General features: G+C 36.0%; 4 protein-coding genes, 1 non-coding gene and 1 pseudogene across 5 annotated transcripts; 2 read left to right on the top strand and 4 right to left on the bottom strand.

Annotated features, from left to right (window-relative positions):
* The first annotated feature begins 1,025 nt into the window (after window positions 1-1,025).
* LOC9320196 (zinc-finger homeodomain protein 6) lies at window positions 1,026-2,554 on the top strand. The gene has a single exon (XM_002886119.2). It carries the CDS (start codon window positions 1,673-1,675, stop codon window positions 2,456-2,458), a length of 786 nt encoding a protein of 261 aa, XP_002886165.1. The 5' UTR covers window positions 1,026-1,672; the 3' UTR covers window positions 2,459-2,554.
* LOC9320195 (embryonic protein DC-8) lies at window positions 2,450-4,437 on the bottom strand. The gene is made up of 2 exons (XM_021031740.1): window positions 4,185-4,437; window positions 2,450-3,932 (listed from the first exon to the last, which is right to left on the bottom strand). Exons 1-2 carry the CDS (start codon window positions 4,331-4,333, stop codon window positions 2,579-2,581), a joined length of 1,503 nt encoding a protein of 500 aa, XP_020887399.1. The 5' UTR covers window positions 4,334-4,437; the 3' UTR covers window positions 2,450-2,578.
* Window positions 4,438-4,661: 224 nt separating this feature from the next.
* LOC9320194 (ATPase family AAA domain-containing protein 3C) lies at window positions 4,662-7,885 on the bottom strand. Its single transcript, XM_021031739.1, has 8 exons — window positions 7,406-7,885; window positions 7,214-7,309; window positions 6,982-7,092; window positions 6,568-6,877; window positions 6,287-6,377; window positions 5,860-6,193; window positions 5,600-5,748; window positions 4,662-5,336 (listed from the first exon to the last, which is right to left on the bottom strand). The coding sequence occupies exons 1-8, from the start codon at window positions 7,679-7,681 to the stop codon at window positions 4,802-4,804; spliced, it is 1,902 nt and encodes a 633-aa protein (XP_020887398.1). The 5' UTR covers window positions 7,682-7,885; the 3' UTR covers window positions 4,662-4,801.
* An 822-nt stretch (window positions 7,886-8,707) lies between these two features.
* On the bottom strand, window positions 8,708-9,291 carry LOC9320193 (protein RADIALIS-like 4). The gene has a single exon (XM_002884081.2). It carries the CDS (start codon window positions 9,146-9,148, stop codon window positions 8,915-8,917), a length of 234 nt encoding a protein of 77 aa, XP_002884127.1. The 5' UTR covers window positions 9,149-9,291; the 3' UTR covers window positions 8,708-8,914.
* A 9,534-nt stretch (window positions 9,292-18,825) lies between these two features.
* On the bottom strand, window positions 18,826-20,268 carry LOC9322231 (annotated as a pseudogene).
* Window positions 20,269-21,239: 971 nt separating this feature from the next.
* On the top strand, window positions 21,240-21,313 carry TRNAN-GUU. Its single transcript has one exon. It is a non-coding gene; the product is annotated as a tRNA-Asn (tRNA).
* Window positions 21,314-21,857: the final 544 nt, after the last annotated feature.

Below are 21,857 nucleotides of genomic sequence, written 5' to 3'. Positions count from 1 at the left end.
TTTTATAATTTTCATATTTTGAAGAAATAAGTTAAGAGTAGCATTTAAGAGGATTTAATACAATAAAGAACTTTTATTTTTTTCATTTAATTTTGCAAATTTTTTTATTTAAATAATGTAAAATGACACATGTCATTTGCTTGTGTGATGATGTGGCACTCATATGGAGAGAGTTGGCCAACTTTCATATATATGATTGTATATTTTCCGTAACTTTAAACATGCATTTAAGTGTTTTTAAAAGAGTTCATTTCTATTAACCAAAATTGAGTTATTCAATAATGCTTTGACAAAGCTTTTCATTAATTTGACAAAGCTTTTCATTTAGTGAAAAGCTTTGTCAAAGCATTATTGAAATATTTATATAAAAACTTTACATGAAAATATAATATAGGATTATCTAATTACTTTTTTTTATTGCTCTCTAGTAGTTTAATCAAAAAAAAAAATCAAACTTAGAAATGGAATCAAAGCATATATTACAAATATTTTGACCAACTCGAATTTTGGTTATATAAATGCACATAAGGCATGCAATCTCTTATTTTAATTATAAACAACATGTTAATGCGCTATATGTTTAAGCACTGATCATTCATCATACTAAACCTACCTACATTGCTTACAGTGCCGGCTCAAATAGGGGGCGAGCGGTGCGACGGCCAGAGGTCCAATTCCATGTTCCAATAATTAAGGGGTCTATTTTTTTTTTTTTTTATAAAAGTATTAAAATTTTAAATTACAACATAAAAATAAAATTTAGAAGGGCCCATAAATTTTTTTATTATTGTTTTTAGTTTTAATAATTAACTTTTTAATAAAAATATCATACAATTTTTTTATATAACACAAAAAACAAAAAAAAAAAATTCTAAGGACCTAAATTTTTTTTTGCCCTAGGGCCTATAATACTGTTGAGCCTTTGCTTATTTTACGCTAAGCCACACTAATCTCATCAACTATATTAACATTAAAAAAAAATCAAATAAAAAAAGAGAATTTATGAGTATTGCGACCAATGTGCGGACACTGTATGATAGAGAAACAACGTGGCACTGTCTGCTACAAGTCCACATCTTACTTTCTCTCTCTATCTCTTGTTTCTTAGTGGACTGTGTTATTATTGTTATTGGCACAGACCAAACCCACTTGGCTCCTTCATTAGATTTTTTTCTCTCTTGGAAATTGATGGTCAATAGGAAACACAATTCTCTCTTTCTCTATCTAGAAGGACCAATAGTGTCTTCTCTCTCCTCTTTTTCTCTCTTTCCATTAGTAAAGACCTAAACTTTATTTTCTTTTCTTGCTGAGTTTAATCTCTTCTTAAATGGGTCTAAATCAGTTTTTCCTTTAATTTATTGCTTGTAGTCTTGAGATTTTTTTTTGTCGGGTAGTCTTGAGATTAGTCTAGTAGGTTTTGGTGGGCTATCACTAATACAAAGTCAAAGTCAAAATTTTTTAAAGGTTTGAACTTAGGTAGAGATACTTATCATCTTCATTTTCTTCTCCATAGGTTTATGAGAAGCTAAAGCTATGATGATTTCTTTAATCAAAATAGCTTAGGGTTTTGTAGAGAGATTAGTGAGAAACTTTATAATCTTTGTTTAAGAGAGAAGTTATAAAAAAAAAGATTAGGGTTTTTGTTTCTTCAGAAGCTTCAAGATCAGAAGAGATGGAAGTTAGAGAGAAGAAAGATGAGAAAATGGAGATGACAAGAAGACAATCATCAGCTCTAGATCATCATCGTCTTCCTCCGTACACTTACCCCCAAACCGCCGACAAAGAGAAACCCACCACCAAAAGAAACGGCTCGGAACCGGATCCGGATCCGGATCTTGATACCAACCCAATTTCTATAGCTCCTGCTCCAAGATCATACGTTAGGCCTCAAACTACTTCTCCGGGGAAGGCGAGGTATAGAGAATGCCAAAAGAACCACGCGGCGAGCTCCGGTGGCCACGTGGTAGACGGTTGCGGCGAGTTTATGCCATCCGGTGAAGAGGGTACGGCGGAGTCTCTTCGTTGTGCAGCTTGTGATTGTCATCGGAGCTTCCATAGAAAAGAGATCGATGGTTTGTTTGTTGTCAATTTCAATAGCTTTGGCCATTCACAGAGGCCGCTCGTTAGCCGCCACGTGTCTCCGATAATGATGAGCTTCGGTGGTGGTGGTGGTGCGGCGGAGTCATCGACGGAGGATCTAAACAAGTTTCACCAATCTTTTAGTGGTAATGGAGTGGATCAGTTTCATCAGTATCAACCCAAGAAACGGTTTAGGACAAAGTTTAATGAAGAACAGAAAGAGAAGATGATGGAGTTTGCTGAGAAGATTGGTTGGAGAATGACTAAACAAGAAGACGATGAAGTGAATCGGTTTTGTCGTGAGATTAATGTGAAAAGACAAGTGTTTAAAGTTTGGATGCACAACAATAAACAAGCATCAAAGAAGAAGGATTTGTAAGAGACTCTATATATACTATTTTTACTTCTCTTTGTTCAACATTTCTTAGCTTAAAGACGTTGTTTACATTTTGAAAAGGAGACTCTGTTAGATTCAGCATTGTTGTATAACAAATTGATTTTAGAGCTCAGCATAACGGTCTCTTATTTCTCCCGCAACTTGAGAAGCCTTTTTCTTTGCGGTTTCATAAGCGTGTTTTGTGGATTCTTTGGCTGTACCGTACTTTTCGCCGACTTTTTCCATGGCTTCTTCGAATCCCCTAGCTGCTTCATCTTTGGCATTGTGTGATTTGTCTTTCATGTAGTTAATAGAATCATCCATTGCTCTTGTTGCTTTGTCTTTACCATACTCCATTGCACGTTCGGCTTTATCTGCGGCCATGTCTTTGGCACTCTTTGACTTCTCTTTAGCTCCTTCATAAGCTTCACCACTCTTGTCTGTAGCCATCCTAATCACATCACCGGTCTTGTCGTATCCGTAACCCGCCTTGTCATATGCAAAGTCTTTTGCATCTTGCGCTTTTTCGTAAGCTAAGTCTTTCGCATTGCCAGCCTTCTTGTAGGCGAAGTCTTTGGCCTCACCAGCTTTCTCATAACTAGAATCCTTTGCCTTCTGCGCAATGCCATAAGCAGATCCCACCTTATCATATGCCATGTCCTTGGCATTGCCTGCCTTATCATAGGCCATGCCCTTGGCAATGCCCGCCTTCTCATAGGCGCCGTCCTTGGCATTGCCTGTTTTCTCGTAGGCCATGTCCTTTACATTGCCCGCCTTTTCATAGGCAATGTCCTTAGCATCACCGACCTTATCATAGCCGGAGTCCATCAATTTCTGCGCACTTCCATAAGCATCCCCCGCTTTTTCGTAGGCCATGTCTTTTGCTATGCTGGCCTTCTCATATGCCATGTCCTTTGCATAGGGCGCCTTCTCATAGGCCATGTCCTTTGCATCACCAGCCTTATCATAACCAGAGTCCATCATACTCTTCGCACTTCCGTAAGCAGCTCCTACCTTATCATATGTGAAATCCTTTACATGTTCCGCCTTCTCGTAGGCCATGTCCTTTGCATTGCCAGCCTTCTCAAAGGCAAAATCCTTCGCGTAGCCTCCCTTATCATAGGCCATGTCCTTTGCATTGCCTGCCTTATCATAGGCGAAATCCTTAGCATAGCCCGCATTTTCGTAGGCCATGTCCTTTGCATCACCAGCCTTATCATAAGCGAAATCCTTCGCATAGCCCGCATTTTCGCAGGCCATGTTTTTTGCATCACCAGTCTTGTCATAAGCAAAATCTTTTGCGTATTGTGCCTTGTTCTCGGCAAAATCCTTAGCGTAACCTGCATTGTCGTGAGCAGAGTCCTTAACGTATTTTGCCTTGTCATAAGCATAGTTTTCCGCGGCTCGGGCCGCTTTTCTTGCTTCGTCTTTAGTTTTTTGATAAATTCCTGTTTCCTCTTTCTTGGTACCAAATCCACTGGAAAAAGAAGTAAAGCGTTACCTCTCAAGTCTCAATCACTCACTTAATTACGGCCAAATACGTGCATATATATCCAATGTAGTCAACGAATCTAAAGATTCCAATAAAAAAAACGCAACAAGACATTACCAATCTCACTAACCACCAACTTACTGAGTTATGACCAAAATGTGAGAAATTATAGACCGAATTGACTCAACGTGAAGGTTACGTAAACGACTGACTCGACCAGTCTCAGATATTACTTACGTGGTGATTTTGTCGGAGACCCAACCAGCCCATGAACCGGTCTTTTCCTTGGCCGTCGACTCTGCCCATTTCCCCAAAACACCCTCCTGCCACGTCATCACCACCACTACAACGAGCAATACCAATGCCGTTCTTCTTCTCTCCATCATCTCTTTTAACCGGTGATTACGAATCGAACTTGTTTGAATTTGATGACCAATTTATTTTTGTCCCTTTTTAAATGTTTTGATTCTTAGTTCCAATGTCCTCGGAAGTTATAGTTATAGAGAGACGTTCGAATCCAAAGACCAGAGGTCTTTCCGAGAAGCGGTTACTATTCGCCACGTGTTTTTACGAGGTTACGTGGCGACCAAGGATGCGGTTTTGTTGTGAAGCTTTCTCTGAGTACTCGCCACGTGTCCTATTATACGGCTGGCCGTGTTCCCCTCGGAGACCACACTTTGAAAAGAATAGAGAGGTCAGATGTGTCTGAAGCGGTTTACATAATCGGGCTGGTCAAAACTAAGATTAAAATTGGACAAAATTCCAGATAACCGTAATTGAACCGGTTTCTTAAACAATATCACTATTTCAGTTTTATAGAATCGAAACTACGGTGATTCGGTGATACAAAAAATCTACGCAAACGATTGGCCACCTTCAGTCGCAAGTCTGATTCTCTGGTGATGTTCTTCGATTTTATAATCCACAATCTCTTCAAAAAGCTGGGAATCCAAGACGCAATCCGGTCGTCCGTATACCGCAGCTTGAACGCCGGCGACAAGCTTAGCGATTTCACGACCAGAGAAGCCTTCTGTCTTTTTTGCAGCTTCTTTGATCACTTGGTCGGTTAGGTCTCCTTCAATGGTTATCTTCTGTGACTTCTTTTTCTTGAACAAGTTGCTCCATTTAAGGTTCGAGTCTTTCTCACCTTTCTTGTCTTCACCCATTAGGTACTTGTTGAGATAGAGCTTGAGGAGCTTGAAGCGTTCTTCTTCACCAGGGAGAGGAAACTCGATTACTTCGTCGATCCTGTCAGTGACTGCACTGTCCAGATCTCCGGGTCTGTTTGTAGCCAGGACAAGAACTATGTCCCGTGATTGATCACCGGTTCGAAAGAGCAACGCGTTCAGAGCGCTGCGCTGAGCCTCACTCATGTAAGTGCTGTTACGTCTGCAATAAAAGATCAAGAATTTGATAACTATTAAGAGAAAAGAACTCTGGAGATACAGTAGAAGTAACAATGAGCTTTGGTAAGGGAGTAAATCCATGAACAATCCACTGATCCTACTCCGACTATACTACATTGTGGAATTGTGCTGGTAAAAATTTGCAATCAGAATAGTTGTTCAACTATATTCTATATTTTAGAGTTCTAGTAGATGAGAATCAGTAATATATCAAAAGGCTTGAGGAAAAAGGTGAAAGCATCTTACTCGCATAGGAAAGCATCAGCTTCATCGATGAAAAGCAGTAACCCTTTGTTTGATTTCTTAGCCCAATCAAATATTTCATGGATCTTTGTAACAGCCTGTGCACCAAGAGGAGCAACATCTCCTCCTGTCATCATAGCATAATCAAGACCCTGCAGCACAATATAATCAAACAGATGTAAGTGAGGCATGTAATGGGTCAATCTATTGTAGATTCATGAAAGTGGCTCAAGTTCTCAGTTGCATAAAGAAAACTAACTCACCGATTTCCGAGCAATCTCCCTCGCCACCAAAGTTTTTCCGGTACCAGGAGGCCCATAAAACATCATGTTTCGGAATGGTGCTTTATGAGACTTGGTATTTGCTGTGGCTCTAGCAAGACGCTCAATTCTCGTCTTCAAAGAACGATGAAGAATTACATTTTCAAGGGGCTTTTCACCTTCTGCAGATGCTGCTGCCCCTGCAGCTTTGCTAAGTTTGTTCTTAAACTGAGACACTGAGCCTGCCCATGGGAATCTACCCATGGACGATTCTCTGATCAGTGATGGCTGCCCAAGAATTCTGTTAATATAACCCCAGGTAACCCTAGCACCCTCTCTGTTGTCAAAAAAAGAACGATTAGGCTTCTTTAATCACAGCTGTATAGGTTTTAAAAATGAGATATAAATTGCATAGTTAAGCAATGCATACCGAGTTGTGTAAACCCCAGCAGCTAATGCCGTAATTCCTCCAACAGTCATAATCAATTTACTTCGATCAGTTAATAAGGTCCTTACTCCTCCTGCCAAGTTCATATAGGGAAAATGAATATGAAGTCACATTTTCCAAAATATCAGAAGCATATATCTTCCTGGTTGATTAATTTCAGAACAATCTTGGGAACCAAAAATAAAGAACAAACTAGAAAAACGAGAGAATCTAAGTATAACATGATGTGTATATCTCAGGAACGATGCTTATTAGTTTCATACCTTCAATATGACTGAAGGTTGTGTTGATTGCTGCAAGCCATTTCTCCCTTTCACCATTTATCTTATCTACAAGCATTCTTCTATTCTGCTCCTCAGTAAGTTTAGCTTCATGAGCTCGGCCTTCAGCCTCAGCCATGGCTTTAACGCGAATTGTTTCTCTCTCAAGTTCAGCTCTCTCTTTCTCAGTCTGGCGCTGCTGTGCTTGAATCTGTTGTTCCGTGGCAATTCTTGCTTTCTCTTTCCGTATAGAAGACTCCTCTTGCATCGAAACCAATTCAGCATTATGCCGTCTCTGAGCTTCATTATCAGTCTGCAAAATTTCCAAGTCAAAGACTTCTTCTCAGTAAAAAACCATCACAAGAGGAATCCTTAAAATGTTAAACATAGGTTCACAGTTTCTTTCTAAAAAAGTACCTGCAGTCGCTTCCTTGCCAACTCATCCTCATATCGTAGCATTTGCGCTTTCGCTTGTGCCTGTTGCTGCACTAAATTTCTCTGATCCTCAGCCAATTTCCGCTGTCTTTCCTGCACATTCAAAGCCCCACAATACAATCATCATTGTAACTTGAAAGATTATGCAAAAATCAGCTAAAACCTCCATGCTCAAATTTGCAATAGAAAACCTAAGGAAGAGCAAGTTACTAACAATGTCCTTGTGTGCTTGAATAGCTTCATTATGTTCTTTCTCAGCAGCTAATTCAGCTAATCGAGTCTTCTCCTGCTTTCGCATTAGATCAAACACCTGGTGAACACAATAACATGTAAGCAACGTCTCAAACACACACCAATCAACGACTATAGAGCTTGTTGATTTCTTCGTAAGAGATTCAAGTATCACCTGTTTGGAGTGAGGAGAGCTATTGATTTCACGAAGAGCTTTAGCACCTCTTTCCAAAGACTCAGGATCGAAACCAGATCCTTTAGGTTCATCGGAGTCAGGTTTAGTCTCATTCGATGACGACTTTTGATCGGTTGGAGATTCTTCTGCCGGAGGTGAAGAAGAGAAGAAAGGAAAGCGGAACCGTGAGTCAGCGTAAGCGCGGTTCTGTGACATCGACATTGAAGTAAACGCAGCAGCTATCGCCGCCGCCGAACATAATCTAGAAGCAGCCATTGAAATGCGACTAAAAGCAGCTTCACAAACTCAAGCAAGAAACAGAAGTCCTTTTACAATTCAAACATTTCGGAATGAGAAAATGGTGCTCTCAAGGTTTATGGAAATGGTTGTGGATAGTCGTCGGAAAAGTTTCTCCGGCAGGCACGAGCATAAACCCCACGGTGGCTAGGTTATGACTGAGTTGTGATTTTGTGAATGTATGACACATCGGGACTCGGGAGACTACTCGAATCCAGAGGTGGGCCAAGATTTTAAATATAGGCCCATCTTTGAGCCCATCTTTAAGGCCACTTTTCACCTAGGTCCTTTGATAGATTAGAATTAAAAGTTAAAACTTTGAAGGTTTATTCTTTTTTTTGAAAAAAATATAATTTATAAAAGGTTGAAATTTTTATTTCATTGATCCAAAATCTAATTTAAAAAAATGTGTTTCATTTAAACTCAGGAATATAAATTATGTTCAATGATATTGTTAGTACTATTTTTCGTTTGAGCATATATTTTATTTTTGTCCTTAACTTTATTTATTTATGAAATATAGAAATCTAAATTTATTTGATTTTCTAGGATTTTATTTATTTTTCAAAAACTGAAATTTTTTTAAAATAAATTGGAATGCATGAAAAAAAAAAAAGTTTAATAGTTTGTTTGCTTCACATGATCAAAATTCGAACTGCATTCCATGTAAAAGTTCCCGCCTAAAATTTCTTTACATAACCCGAAGGATTAGCAGTCATAATTGTTCGTTATCAAATTTCGAAACATTCATCTTCTCCTCTCTCACTGAACATCAATCATTTTGTTTCGTGAATCCTTCGGTTTCAGTATGAAGATTATGTTTATTGATCTCATGCTATGAAATTCTCTTTGATGTTGTTTGATCAAGGTATAGTGCAAAAATAAGCCTTGCGTTTCTCTGTCAACTTCGATTTATAAGAAGTTTGAACGACCAAATCTCGATGATTTCTGATTTTTCGTATGCTTAATACATGAAACTGAGAGAATGTTCCGAGACTGTTACTCTATGAACTTAAATTGATTGGATTAGATTAGGATGGAAATTGAGAGAGATTATTACATAGTTGAAAACCAAACAGAAATTTAAAAAAAAAAAAAAAAAACAAAAAAAGGCAATAGACTATAAGCATTAAGCAATACATCGAATTCTTAGTTCTTTATAGATTCTCTCAAATGTCATCTTCTTGATATAAAGGCATTTTATTAATGGCCTCAATTAGTGTTACGGTACCTAGGTTGTGGATAGCGTCCTGACTCAATGTCATTCACATCCCTAATAAGCAATTCATAGTGTCGCTTTACTTCTTCAGTTGATTTTCCACCAACTGCCCTTGCAATTTTTTGCCAACGGTCAGGAGTCTCCTTGTCATATTTTGCCAACGCCATTTCGAATTGCTTGTCCTCTTTAGCTGTCCATGATGAGTTGCTGATTGAGCTGGAAGCCATTAGTGAAAATGTGGATCAAAAGTGAGGAATTGAGAAGGTTGGTTTGTATTGATGACGAATAGAGATGATTTGAATTGGTTTAGTTTGAGGGAGTGTGGAGCTCCTTATATGTAGGAGGAGAAAAGCAATGTGTGGGGTTATAAGCCAGTTGGAAGAATATATACTTTGAAATGAGAGATTTTTAGAATGACCATTCTTTTAGCAACCACATAAAATTTTAGTGAAGGGACAAAAGTTCTGATAGATGTTTTGATATGATGATCATTTAGAGTCTAGTCCCTTAAAGGACATAATAAAGGTTTAATAGTTTAGTGGAATGAGATTCTCTTGACCATTGCTATTAGGAAATTAGGAGGCTTCCTTTTTCTTGCTTGTGTCCGTAAAGTTTACCAATAATTATTGGACCCTCCCTTACCTCTTTCAGCATTTTGGATCTTATCATCATTAGTGTCGAATTAATTAAACCCCTATCGTATCCGATACTATTCATAAAGCATGTGATTGTTAAGCTTGTGTTTAATATTTATTGCAATTTTTTTTTATCTTGTATGATTGAGAAATTTATAATCTCTATAGAGTTCCTCTTTGCAAATGATTAGCAAGTTAACTTTTATTTTATTTTCCATCGCGGGATTGTGACAAGAAGAGAATCTTTGCCATTCTTGGTCCCATGATCGTTGAGCAACTTCAGGTAATCTTACATTTACTGGTTTTTATTGAGCATCTATAGAGAAAAGAAGATGATTTCGTGAATTTTAAAGCTAGCCTATTATGTCTGATGCTTTAGCTAGTACTTGTAGGTGAATTGTTAAGCTTGTGTGTAATATTTCTTGCAATTTTCCATCTTGTGTGATCGAGTAAAATATCTTGTTAAGTTATTCTTTGCATTGATAGATGTCTTTTCGATCTGATTAGCTCTCTGTTGAAGTCTTTAATCACCGGACTGCGACAAAAAGCGAATCATACCATTATTGGCTTCAAGATCGTTGAGCAACTTGGGTAATCTATACATTTACTGGTTTATATTGAGCATCTATCGAAAAGGACGATGATTTTGTGAATATTAAACCCTATTTATGTCTGGTGTCTTTAGCTAGTAGGTGTACGTCAGAACATGATTCCAGTTATTAGACAATAAGACAAATCTCAGACGACACATAGTACTAAAAAAGATGTACTTTGGCATAATCAGAGATTTTAGCCCTCTAAAACATGTTCATTCGTGGGTGCCACGGAATAACATTCTTTAACAATGATATGTCCATTTATTAAAAAGAAAAATTAATCAAAGATGATTCCTCACTAATCAAACCATTTGTTTTTCTTTTGTGCAGCCTCTTCTAAACTAGTAATTCTTCTTGTGTAAATCTCTTCGATCTCTTGGGATTTAGTTCTTGAATCGAAATTTACTGGCCTAGAGATGGGAAAAGCAGCACATTTTATAAAGAATATTCAGGTGTTCTTGTCTTCTTTTTAATTTTCACCTTTGAACATGGTTAGAGAATCGGACTAATTCTCCAAATCTTGGGATCTTATCTTCGAGAGATCTTCTGCGCCTTTCTTACGCTTGTTGTGCTTCTTTGTTTAAAACATTTATGGAACTTTCGTACCTAAAATAAATGTGTTTACCTCTAACTTTGCGTGGTAGCTCCACTTGCATATGTAGTGTTTTATTTTTATACGAAAAATAATTAAATAAATGACATTAAAAAATGAGTTATGAACTCTTTGATCTATATGTTTTAAATACAAATACATTTGGGGAAACTAAGCATTGTAAAATATGTGTTTGATAAAAACACACAAAAAAGAGAGAAACCCGCTAATTATTTTGAGAAACCATATCGATGTCAAAACTCGCATAGTCACTAAGAGTGTAAGACTCGCAATGTTCGGATACTCTGATCTCCTTGCCACCTTTGAGGTCATTTTCTTTTTCGTCTTATTTTCAAAATCATTTTCGTCGATGATGACCATAATTCATTACTTCATGCATTCGCAAACCTTACGACTGCAGATCATACTTTTAAGTATGTTATTTCACGAGCGGTCTTATGAAGCTTACCTTTGCGATCCTCGACTTTAAGAGACATTTATGGCCTTTTCCTTCGAACGCAAGGGCGGACCCACTAACAAGAAACGAAGGTCACTTGACCTGGTAAAATAATGATATACATTTTCGTGCATGTAAATTTCTAAGAATATGACACATAACACGTCAAAGTCATGAAACCCAACGTATGTCCTCGATTAACCAACTAAGCTCGTGAATGACATTTAATCCCACATAAAAAAAAAATGGATGCCTTAGCAGTAATGTATACAACAGTCTACTATGATCCCTTCGTCATGTGCCACTCGTACTGGCTATTGGCTGTTGCTATTGACTCTGGCTATAGCCTATATGGACCATATTCGCTCTGATAAAGTAAGGTTTTCATATTTTCTTTGATCAGATTCCAATCTTTACATGATCCCTTTGAAAAGTTCAACATTCGATGTTGTGAAGATGCTCCCTCGTACTCATATGCCCACGTAAATTATTAACATTTAATTTTATATGGAAAAAAACTTGAATTACTTTTCTTTTCAAAATGAATATTATTTGTCAGGGTTTGAGTTTTTCCGATTTCAATTATCTATGACCATCCGTAAACGTTTTCAATAACTAGAAACCCTGAATTTTATTGGTTTTGGAAGATTAGGCGAAACTTTGGATAGGCTCCGGTCTTTTTTTAAAAAAACTGATTTTTTAGAACATTTTATTATGATTTCATTTTCCTTAAGAAAAAAATTCAAAAACAAAAAGTTCTCTTCATACAGTAATAACTAAAACTCTAAAATGTATATAAAGTAAGAACTTTTTCAAATATTCATTTTCATTGTACAACTTATTGATCAAAACATGCAACTCTAGTCTCTAGTGGTCCGGATTAGTATTGTCATTGTATCATGCCACATAAATAAGAGAATGAAGAGAATGTTGTGTTCTATTGACATTAAGAAGAGAGTATATATCTATACTATTAATTGGAAATCACTAAGTAATAAAAAATCCTTTAAGTTGTAGAATATTACATAAAATGCCATTGATTTTTTAAAATTTGAAAAAAGAAAAAAAAACATTTTTAAATAATCGAAAATAAATCAATAAAATAATAACTGCCCAATAATTTAGGAAATAGTTTATAGAAGATTCCATAATAAATCAAGTTATTTGATTCGAAATTGTATATTGTTTTTTTTTTTTTTTTTTTTTTTTTGACATCATTGGATCGACAGGGTCCTATCCATAGCCAATCCCTACTACGCGGGGTAACGCGACAAACTGGAGTCAAACTCCGGTGGAGAAGGCGGAGTCAAATAGACTTAACCGCTTGACTAAAGGCACATCTCCAAATTGTATATTGTTTTGGTAATATATTATTAGATATTTCTGGTAATCTAATTTAATGTAACAAATTATCATTTATTTAGATTTTAATACATTTAATTATGATTAGTAGTACACATGAAAAAGACGATTTTAATATTTTATTTTCCAAATATGAAAAAATATTTATCATATTTGTCATATATAATCAAAACTAAATACTTCCATCCTTAAAAATATAACCTATTCAACAAATAATTTTGGATTTTAGATTCTAAATATCTAGATAATATTTTCAGTATAGATTAAATTCTTTTACATTTTAATTAGAATTTAAATGATATAAATTTTGAAATATATTTTTTAGAAATGGGTAGTTTTCATTATTTTAAATATATATCACTAACTAAATGTGAATTATATAAAAATATATATTTTTAAAACGTATTATAATAGTTACTATATCTCCAAATTATTTTATTTAGAGCCAAATAAATTAATATATCAAATCAAGTAAATTATTTTATTACGTCTCAAATTGTTACAAGCTTTTGGAATATATATTCTTCTAAATTCGATTATTTTATTTTTTCAAACAACATTAAAATATAATTTTAATACAATGTTTAAATTTTCAATGCAAATACTTCAAAATGAGAAAATATTCATTCACACCAATATTCTTATTTTTCTATTAAATTTGAATAGCTTCTTTTCTGGAAAGAACATTAATAATATCCCAAGTATCATTTGCTTCTAAGGCATTCACCTCTCCAAACATTGTATTGCACCATTTCTCATCAATAACTGCTTCCGAATATGACATAGGAATCGAAACAACAGTAATAGCAGCCATAAACACTCTCTGTGAATCAGAAAATCGGTTACAATTCACATAATTTGCAATGGGATATAAACCCGTACCTGGACCAGAGGACGCTGATTGGGAGGAGGTAGGTGAGAGTGTGGGTTGATCGGATGAGCAACATGTAGTATATAAAACATACTCCTTTAGATGACCCAGAAGTTCCTTTTCCCTCTCGCTTTGATAAACTTTAAGCATTGTCCCTTTCAAATTATCATTCCCCGATTTATCAACACTCCCCCTTTCGTCTAAAGCAGTAACCAATGACTCTCCAGTACCCTCAGACCCCGAATTTTCTCTGCAAGACATACCAGGTAAGGGATCGATCGATCCAGGAGGCGGATCGATCGATCCAGGAGGCGGATCGATCGATCCGTCCGTCTCTGTCTCCCCTGGCGATCGATCCTTGGGTTGGATCGATCGATCGGTTAGCTTCTGGAATTTCTTGAATGTCACCATCTCCTCTGTGCTGCGGTGGATCGATCGATCCATGCGTTAGATCGATCGATCCGAAAATCCCTGGAAAACCCAACTCGTCGTCTACATGTAAGGGATCGATCCCTACACTGGATCGATCGATCCCTGCACTGGATCGATCGATCGCGGCTCCTCTAACTGAAACAGGAAAACGTCTTCTTGAAACACCACATCTCGAGATACAAAGAATTCAGACTTCTCTAAATCATATAGGTTCCATCCCTTCTGACCAAATGGATAACCCATAAACATACAACATCGAATCCGTTCCCCAAACTTATCCTTATCACGTAAAACATTGCGAGCATAACATAGGCTACCGAAGACTCATAAGGTAGTAAAATTAGGTACCACACTAAACAGAAACTCATACGATGTCTTCCCATCAAGAACTGAAGATGGAGTACGATTGATCAAATGACACGCAGTAAGAACTCATTCTCCCCAAAACTTACGTGGTAATGTGGCTTGAAACATTAATGATCTAGCCACGTTTAGGATATGTCTATGCTTCCTCTCTACTCATCCATTTTGTTGAGGAGTATAGACACACGAGGTTTGATGTGTAATTCCTTCTTCCAGAAAATATGACCTGAGACCCATAAATTCTCCTCCATTATCACTCCGTACTATTTTCACCTTCTTTTCAATTTGACGTTCTACCATCTTGAAAACGTTCTTAAGAGTCACAACTACTTCACTTTTCTCACGCAGCAAGTATACCCAAACAGCTCTTGAATAATCATCTACTATTGTCAGAAAATATGCAGTCCCCGAAGTACACAAAACCCGATAAGCACCCCAAACATCACAATGAATTAAATCAAAAACTCCAGTAGCTTTATTAGAACTTTCATGAAAGCAATCACGGGTTTGTTTTGCCCTTAAACAAATGTCACAAACTGTTGTTGAACTCACTTGTTTCTCAATATCTAAATGACTCAATATATAAGGAACAACACGACTGGATGGATGACCAAGACGATGATGCCATAAATCCCATGATCCTGAATAGCTCACAGTTTTGTGTATCTTCGCACCGATCATCCCTCGAAGCACCTACATGTCCCCACACTCTTCACCAACTCCAATCAGTGTCTTCATAGCACAGTCCTGTATAACACACAACTCATCAATGAATGCAATAGAGCCCTTAACCACTTTCAACAACTTTGCAACCGAAATCAAAGAGCATGTTAAATCCTTAGAATACAAAACTCCTTGTAACCACAAATCACCCCCGAGACATATATCATCCTGTTGTGTGGACACCACATGATCACCATCCGGTAGGCCGATCATACATGGATTGGTATTCATCACATTAGACAAATAGTCTAAATTACCAGTCATGTGGTGTGATCCTCCTGTATCAATAATAAAATCAATCCATTCTTTCTTACCATTCAACTTCTCATTAGGATTTAACTTTTGAGAAGCAAAGAGACTCTTGAGAGCATTCCATTGATCATCACTCATTTGGGGTAGAGATTGACTATCCAAATCAGCCGGTATCTTTGTCAAATTAGCTTGTATGCCCCCAATAATATTTGCCTGAACACCCGTGACTGCATTGGCCCTACCACCGGACCCGCAACCACGTCCTCCACGTCCACGTCCACCTCTACCGCGATCATTGTAGTCGCGACCTCGTTCTCCCCACCATTCAGGAAGACCAATTATCTGAAAGCAATCAGCCTTTGCATGCCCATACTTAACCACAATGAGTACATGTCACGTCCTTCTCGCGATAAAAATTGGAAGTTTGACCCTGTTGCGCAGCCTGGACCGCAAACCCCACAGCCTCCGGAGTTGCATCACGATTCCTAGTAATCGTGAGTTATCTCTCTTCTCGAATGATCCTTTGATAGACTTGTGAGAGCTTGGGTAGGGGTTCCATACTTGTGATAGTAGAACGCACCGTACCAAACTTCGCAGAATCTATACCATTCAAGAAGGTATTGGTTCTCTCTTCATTACGGTCTTCTTCCAACTGAGCAGCCAGTTCTCCACAACTACATGATCGAATAGGCTTGTAAATTGCCAATTTATCCCACATCTTCTTAAGTCTCCCATAGTATCCCATTACCGTATCCCCGTTTTGTCTACAGTTTGCTATATCAGCCCTAAGCTCACAGATTCTCGGTCCATTTCCCCCAGAGAATTGAAGCTTCAAATCTTCCCACAACGCTTGAGCTTCATCCACCATAGAAATCGATGTCTTGAGAGTCGGCTCAATCGTGTTCATAATCCAAGCGATTAACATAGAATTAACCACTTCCCATTGTTCAATCTCATTATCCTTGGTAGGTTTCTCCACAGTCCCATCAATAAACCCCAATTTTCGTTTGGTTCGCAAGGCATTCTGCACATGCTTAGCCCAATCTTCATAGTTTTCTCCCTTCAATTGAACAGTAGTGATCAAATTACCCGGTCCATCCGAAGGATGGAAATACAGTGGCGAAGCCATAGCTTCTCTGCCACCGTGAGCCCGCTCCCGCTGCCTTCCGCAGCCTTCGCCGTTGTCAGCTCTCTGCCGTCGACATCCACCATCTTCTCTTCTTTTCCCTTTGTTTGATCTTCTTCTTAAAACCCTAGCTCTGATACCATGCCAAAGAGATAAGAGAATAAAGAGAATGTTGTGTTCTATTGACATTAAGAAGAGAGTATATATATATACATGTTACACAGGAAACCCTAAACATACTTAGGAAAATTAACATAATAGCCTAAGTATAATATATTTACATATAGCTCTCTAATATATCATCACCCAAAATTCAAATCCACATAGTGTATCTCCACGACAAAAAAATTTATAACAAGTTATTAATATATTATTAGATAGCATATAATCCAACAGTTTTATGTTGATTTTGGGTAATCAAATTATCGACAACAAAATTAAGGGTGTTGTGCAAGAAAAACCTCCAACTTGCCAATTTTTGCAAATTTACCATGTGCCTCCAAAAATGCAAATTAATCATACAAAATCATAAATAATACACAATGTAACCTTTTTTCGCTACCGTCAAGTTTATAAAATTTTGATGAATAATATGTCAAATTAAAGTCCTCGCGACAAGGAATACAACTCTATCTTTAAATTTTTTCAAACTCTAATATATGTGACCGTAAAAACGTTTATAATATACGTATAAGGCCTATATTACATATTATTTTTGACTTCGTATGATTAATCTGTATTTTTTTGAGGTGATATAAAGTTGCAAAAATTGACGAGTTGAAGGATTTTTTTATACAAAAATTTAGTGAAATTTCATAGAATACTGGCTTAACCATTATGAGAAAACAAACTGTATGATAACTATTTGAACAATTTTGCTTTTCTATTGTCGACTTAAAAACCCCTTATGAATCAAACACGTGCATATATATGTTCACTGGTGGTGGCGCTATGAAACTAGTTGTGGGAGTGTGGCAACAATAAGTTCTTCAACTTATTCTTGCAAAGGAATTTGCACTAGTTATTTACCATATCTGGTCCAAAATCACATTTATTCGAAACTTTTGAATACTTTTTATTTGAAAATATAAACTAATTCAATTTGTCTCGTAAGAGAATCAGAGCACAAGGATTCGTCCGGATAGAAGGGTATTTTATTTGGTGCCTATTTTTATATTTATTTAAAAGAAGTAAATGTTGATATTCAGGTTTGTAATTGTAGTATTTTTTTAGTGTTATCGTTGTACCATATTTCGATTTAAATAAGTCCAAAATCTCATACATCTATCACATCTTGAATTAAAAAAAAAAAACTATATAATCTTAAATTTTAAAATTTTTTTAATAGATATACATTCTTTATTAATAAGTATGAACTTAAAATGTAATTCTTTGTATCTTGACATATATGTATTCTATGTATTTATTAATACTATGTACAATTGCATGATATTAAAAGCTAGTATATGAATTGGATGATGTACATGTTGAGTAAAAATTTCTAAAACACAAATTTGATAAACCGGATAAACATCTTAAACTAAAACTAGTTGATTTTATCGAATATCGATTATAAGTTTTTAGCGTATTTGAATTTGGAAAATTTATGGAAGAAAGAAGGATTGTATTTCGACTTGGACTATCAAAAAAAAAAAAATTGTGAAACTTTCATGCAAAGTCTCATATGTCATGGACGGACTTGTAGAAATTATTATTATTATCTTTTTTTTTTTTTTTTTTTTTGCATTTCTTGTAAATTTTGACTAAAGCCTAAAAAATGTTGTCATGTGACATTGCAAAAGAAAAAGAAAAAAAAACGAATGAAAAGAACTAAGCTTTGTTTTTCTTTCTTTCATAATCGCCTTCTTTGCTCAGAAAGGTAGTGGCTCAGGCAGGGCCGGCCCAAACTCTCTGGATGCCTAAAGCAAAAAAAGTTTGGCCAATTAACAAAATCTGTCAAATAAGCAAAAAATACAAGTTTTAACATTTATGGGAATTGAAACTATGACCTGGACATTAATATTGTTCAGACAAACCACTAGACCACAATAACATTTTCAAAAACTAATTCCCCTAAAACTAGTTATAATTATTGCTGCCTAAAGCCTTTGCTTCATGGGCTTTAGCCATGGGCCGGCCCTGAGCTCAGGTTTTGGTCTACAACGTTTGGCGACAACGGAACAATGTGCTCCACAACTCTCAGCGGCTTGCTCCGCAGCTTATCTTCAAGATGCTCGACCGGGAGCTGCGCAATATCATCACTTCAAGACGGCGAAAGAAGCGTTGGCGCAGCTTAATGCTCCTTTGGATTAGATAGTTGGTCTTTCCTTCCCATCCATTATTGCAGCCTTGTTTTATTTTTTTTTGCCTTGGCTGCTCTTCTTTAGGTATTACCTTTGTAAAACTTTTATTTCATTTATATGATATTTACATGACTAGCAAAAAAAAAAAAAAAAAAAGATAAGCTATCATCATATAATAAGCTATTAATAAATTGTAACTCATCTTGTTTCCTTTTTGACTAGTAGTGTGAACTTTTGTTGTTGGTTCGCTTCTACTTATTCTCTTCCTTTTGCTCTTCTTCTTTTCCTTGATTTTCACTAAACTTGGAACATAAGAGCTAGAACACACAATCCTTGATTTTCACTAAACTTGGAACATAAGAGCTAGAACACACAATTGGGCAATACAATGTTCTAACTTCTCCAAGATCCACTTTTTTCGAGCGTATATTCTCTCTAATGATGTAAGCAATATTTCTGTAGGCTTGATGTTCATCTAAATCAAAAACCACCACGACTTTCTTCTCTTCATCAATGAAGAAACCGCCAAAATTTTCATAAAACTGAAAATAAAGACCAGTGAGTGGTTTTGGGCTCAATCTTAGTTGTAATCCAAATCTCTATCACAGATGAATGCTTGCATTGAAATAATGCCGAGAGCTTCTCTTCTTTAACACAAGATAGAATTCCAGTATTTTCATCATCATCATGATGCTGAAATGGCAGAGGAAGAACCTGTCCAAATCTCTCTGCTGTAAAATCAAAACATATTAAGAAATATGGGGTTTGAAATGAATCATACCCTTCCATTCTTTCTTGAGTCCAAAAGTAAGTATTCCCGTTTACCGATGCGCCTCGCCGACAAAAATCTATTTCCCAGTTGGGAATGTCAACAAAAGCCCTCCATGAATTATACTTAAAATCGTAAATTTCGTAGTAGCCCTGGTTATCGAAAACCTTCAATATCTTGTGGTTCTGGTTGTTGTCATATCCCAAAGCATACATGCATGTGGTTCTCGTTGCGGTTTTGGGTTGGATCCATCTGGTTTGTCCTAAATATGGGTTCCAAACCAAAAGCCTAGTGTTGCGCTCCTTGGTCACGCATAACAACAATAAGCCATCACAATACAAGACTTCATATATGATATCTCCTTGGTTAAGTAAATTACCTATCTCCTTTATTGATGGATCAACGAATTCTTCCCTGTCTTCGTTGAGTATTCCATGGAGATTAAACCTAATTGAACAAAGCCTAGTATAACCCATCATCATGAACCCTAGAAACTGATTCCTTGGTTTTGCATTACATAAAATCCGATTTTTAGATAAAACGTTCCATGCTTTGCAAGTGGATCTCACTGCTCCAAGAGAAGTTATCGGAACCCTAGACAATATCTCCTCTACCAAATCCTGCGAAAGATCAAACATCGTCGTCATTGTTTTCAAATAAAAATTAGGGTTTTAACTTTCAGTTACTATCTTATGTCCAATGACTTCACTAAGCTTTGCACCTATAAAAATCATAACCTGGGATGGGCCTTCCATCTACTTATCTTTGTCACGTTGTGGGCTTCCTAGCCTTTAGTGTCGTAATAATTTTCCCGGTAGTCTTTCATTTTTTTATGGTTAGGAAAGAAATCTCTATTTGCCCAAAAAAAGAAAAAAAGAAAAGAAATCTCTATAAGTCTTTTTTTTTTTTTTGTCATCAATCTCTATAAGTCTATATGCTAAAAAAAGGTAATTTATTTGTGTATCAAACTGTTACACATAGCAAATAATATTATTTCGAACAAAAAAAGAAAATAATATTATAAGCTTTTGTTTCTGGCATCAATATTATTATTACAATTGTTCTGTTTGATATTAGTAGACAAATTAGAAAACTATATATCAAAAAGAAACAACTTAATATTGTTAGACCAGATACATCTTAGATGTGAGAAACCTTAAGAAATTATATCATGACTTGTATTTTTTTATTTTAATGTATATTAGCAAGGAAAAAAATCATTAATGCAGCCAATGTTATAAAGTAGATTCAATTTGGTCCAACTAATTAGATTGAAAGTAATGACTGTGTGCTATATATATGTATCAATATTAACAGAAACTAGCGAATTTTTTCACTATGGAAAACTCATAAGAACATAAAAAATTCGCTCATTGTGCAGTGACCATCTAGTTAAATTATTTTAAAGAATTAAAAATGTATTTGAAATTTGGAAGTGAGTAAAATTAAAAACTGTAATATATATAGTGTTATTACTACAGTGAATAGAGAGGGACACAAGAATATGAGTGGGTATAGGAACAAACACTCTGATCAAAAGCAATGGTCTCTTACCTTCCAATCACTTATCTTCAAACCCATTGTTTTTTTCTTTATATTTTAAGTATATTTTGATGTCCCTTTTAATTATTAACATGTCATGTTATAGATTAATTTCTAAAATATTCAATGGTTGGTGGTATACTGTTCTTTGTTGTCTTGCTGTATTATCTACTCATGGATTTTCGTTTGATTCTTTTATGGAAAACCCAAGATGACAAGATCTTTTGCATGATCTTATGTCTTTATGTTATAAATAGATACTATAAAACTTTGTAAATACTGTTATTGTCAACTAGCTGGAGTAGCTCAGTTGGTTAGAGCGTGTGGCTGTTAACCACAAGGTCAGAGGTTCGACCCCTCTCTCTAGCGTCAATTAATTTTTCATATTCACTTTTTTTTTCGTTTTCTTGTTTTTAATTTTTTTTTTAATAACATACATTATGCAGACTTAGACATGGATGGTGATACAAATACACCACAAAATACGAACTATTAGAGTACATGTCATGAACAAAATTTACGGTTATATGTTCTTTAATATAAGTTTGTTTCATCCATTCAGTGTATAGTGTATGATTGGATTTGCTTTGTGAGTTTAAAGTTTATAGAAACAATTAATTTGACTATTCCAAATGTTTATTTTTTCCTTTACAAGCTCCTCTCATAAACTTGAAAGGGCAAAAAAAGAAGAAGAAAATAAGAAAACATAACACACAAAGAAGGGATAAAGAACCTCTAAATTTAGTGTTCATAAGGACATGCCCACATGGTGTGGGTTATGTCACTTAGACCCTACACCTTCTCCTCTCACCTTCTTTGCTCCCAACCTTTACTTTTATCAATTTATGTCCCTCTCTCCCTTAGATACCGAATCTTTACTACTATTTTCTGCAATTTGTTCTTGAGCCTCTTT

This window comes from Arabidopsis lyrata, assembly GCF_000004255.2.
Source record: "Arabidopsis lyrata subsp. lyrata unplaced genomic scaffold ARALYscaffold_3, whole genome shotgun sequence".
NCBI classification, from domain to species: Eukaryota; Viridiplantae; Streptophyta; class Magnoliopsida; order Brassicales; family Brassicaceae; genus Arabidopsis; species Arabidopsis lyrata.
This window is presented reverse-complemented; position numbering and strand designations above follow the sequence as displayed.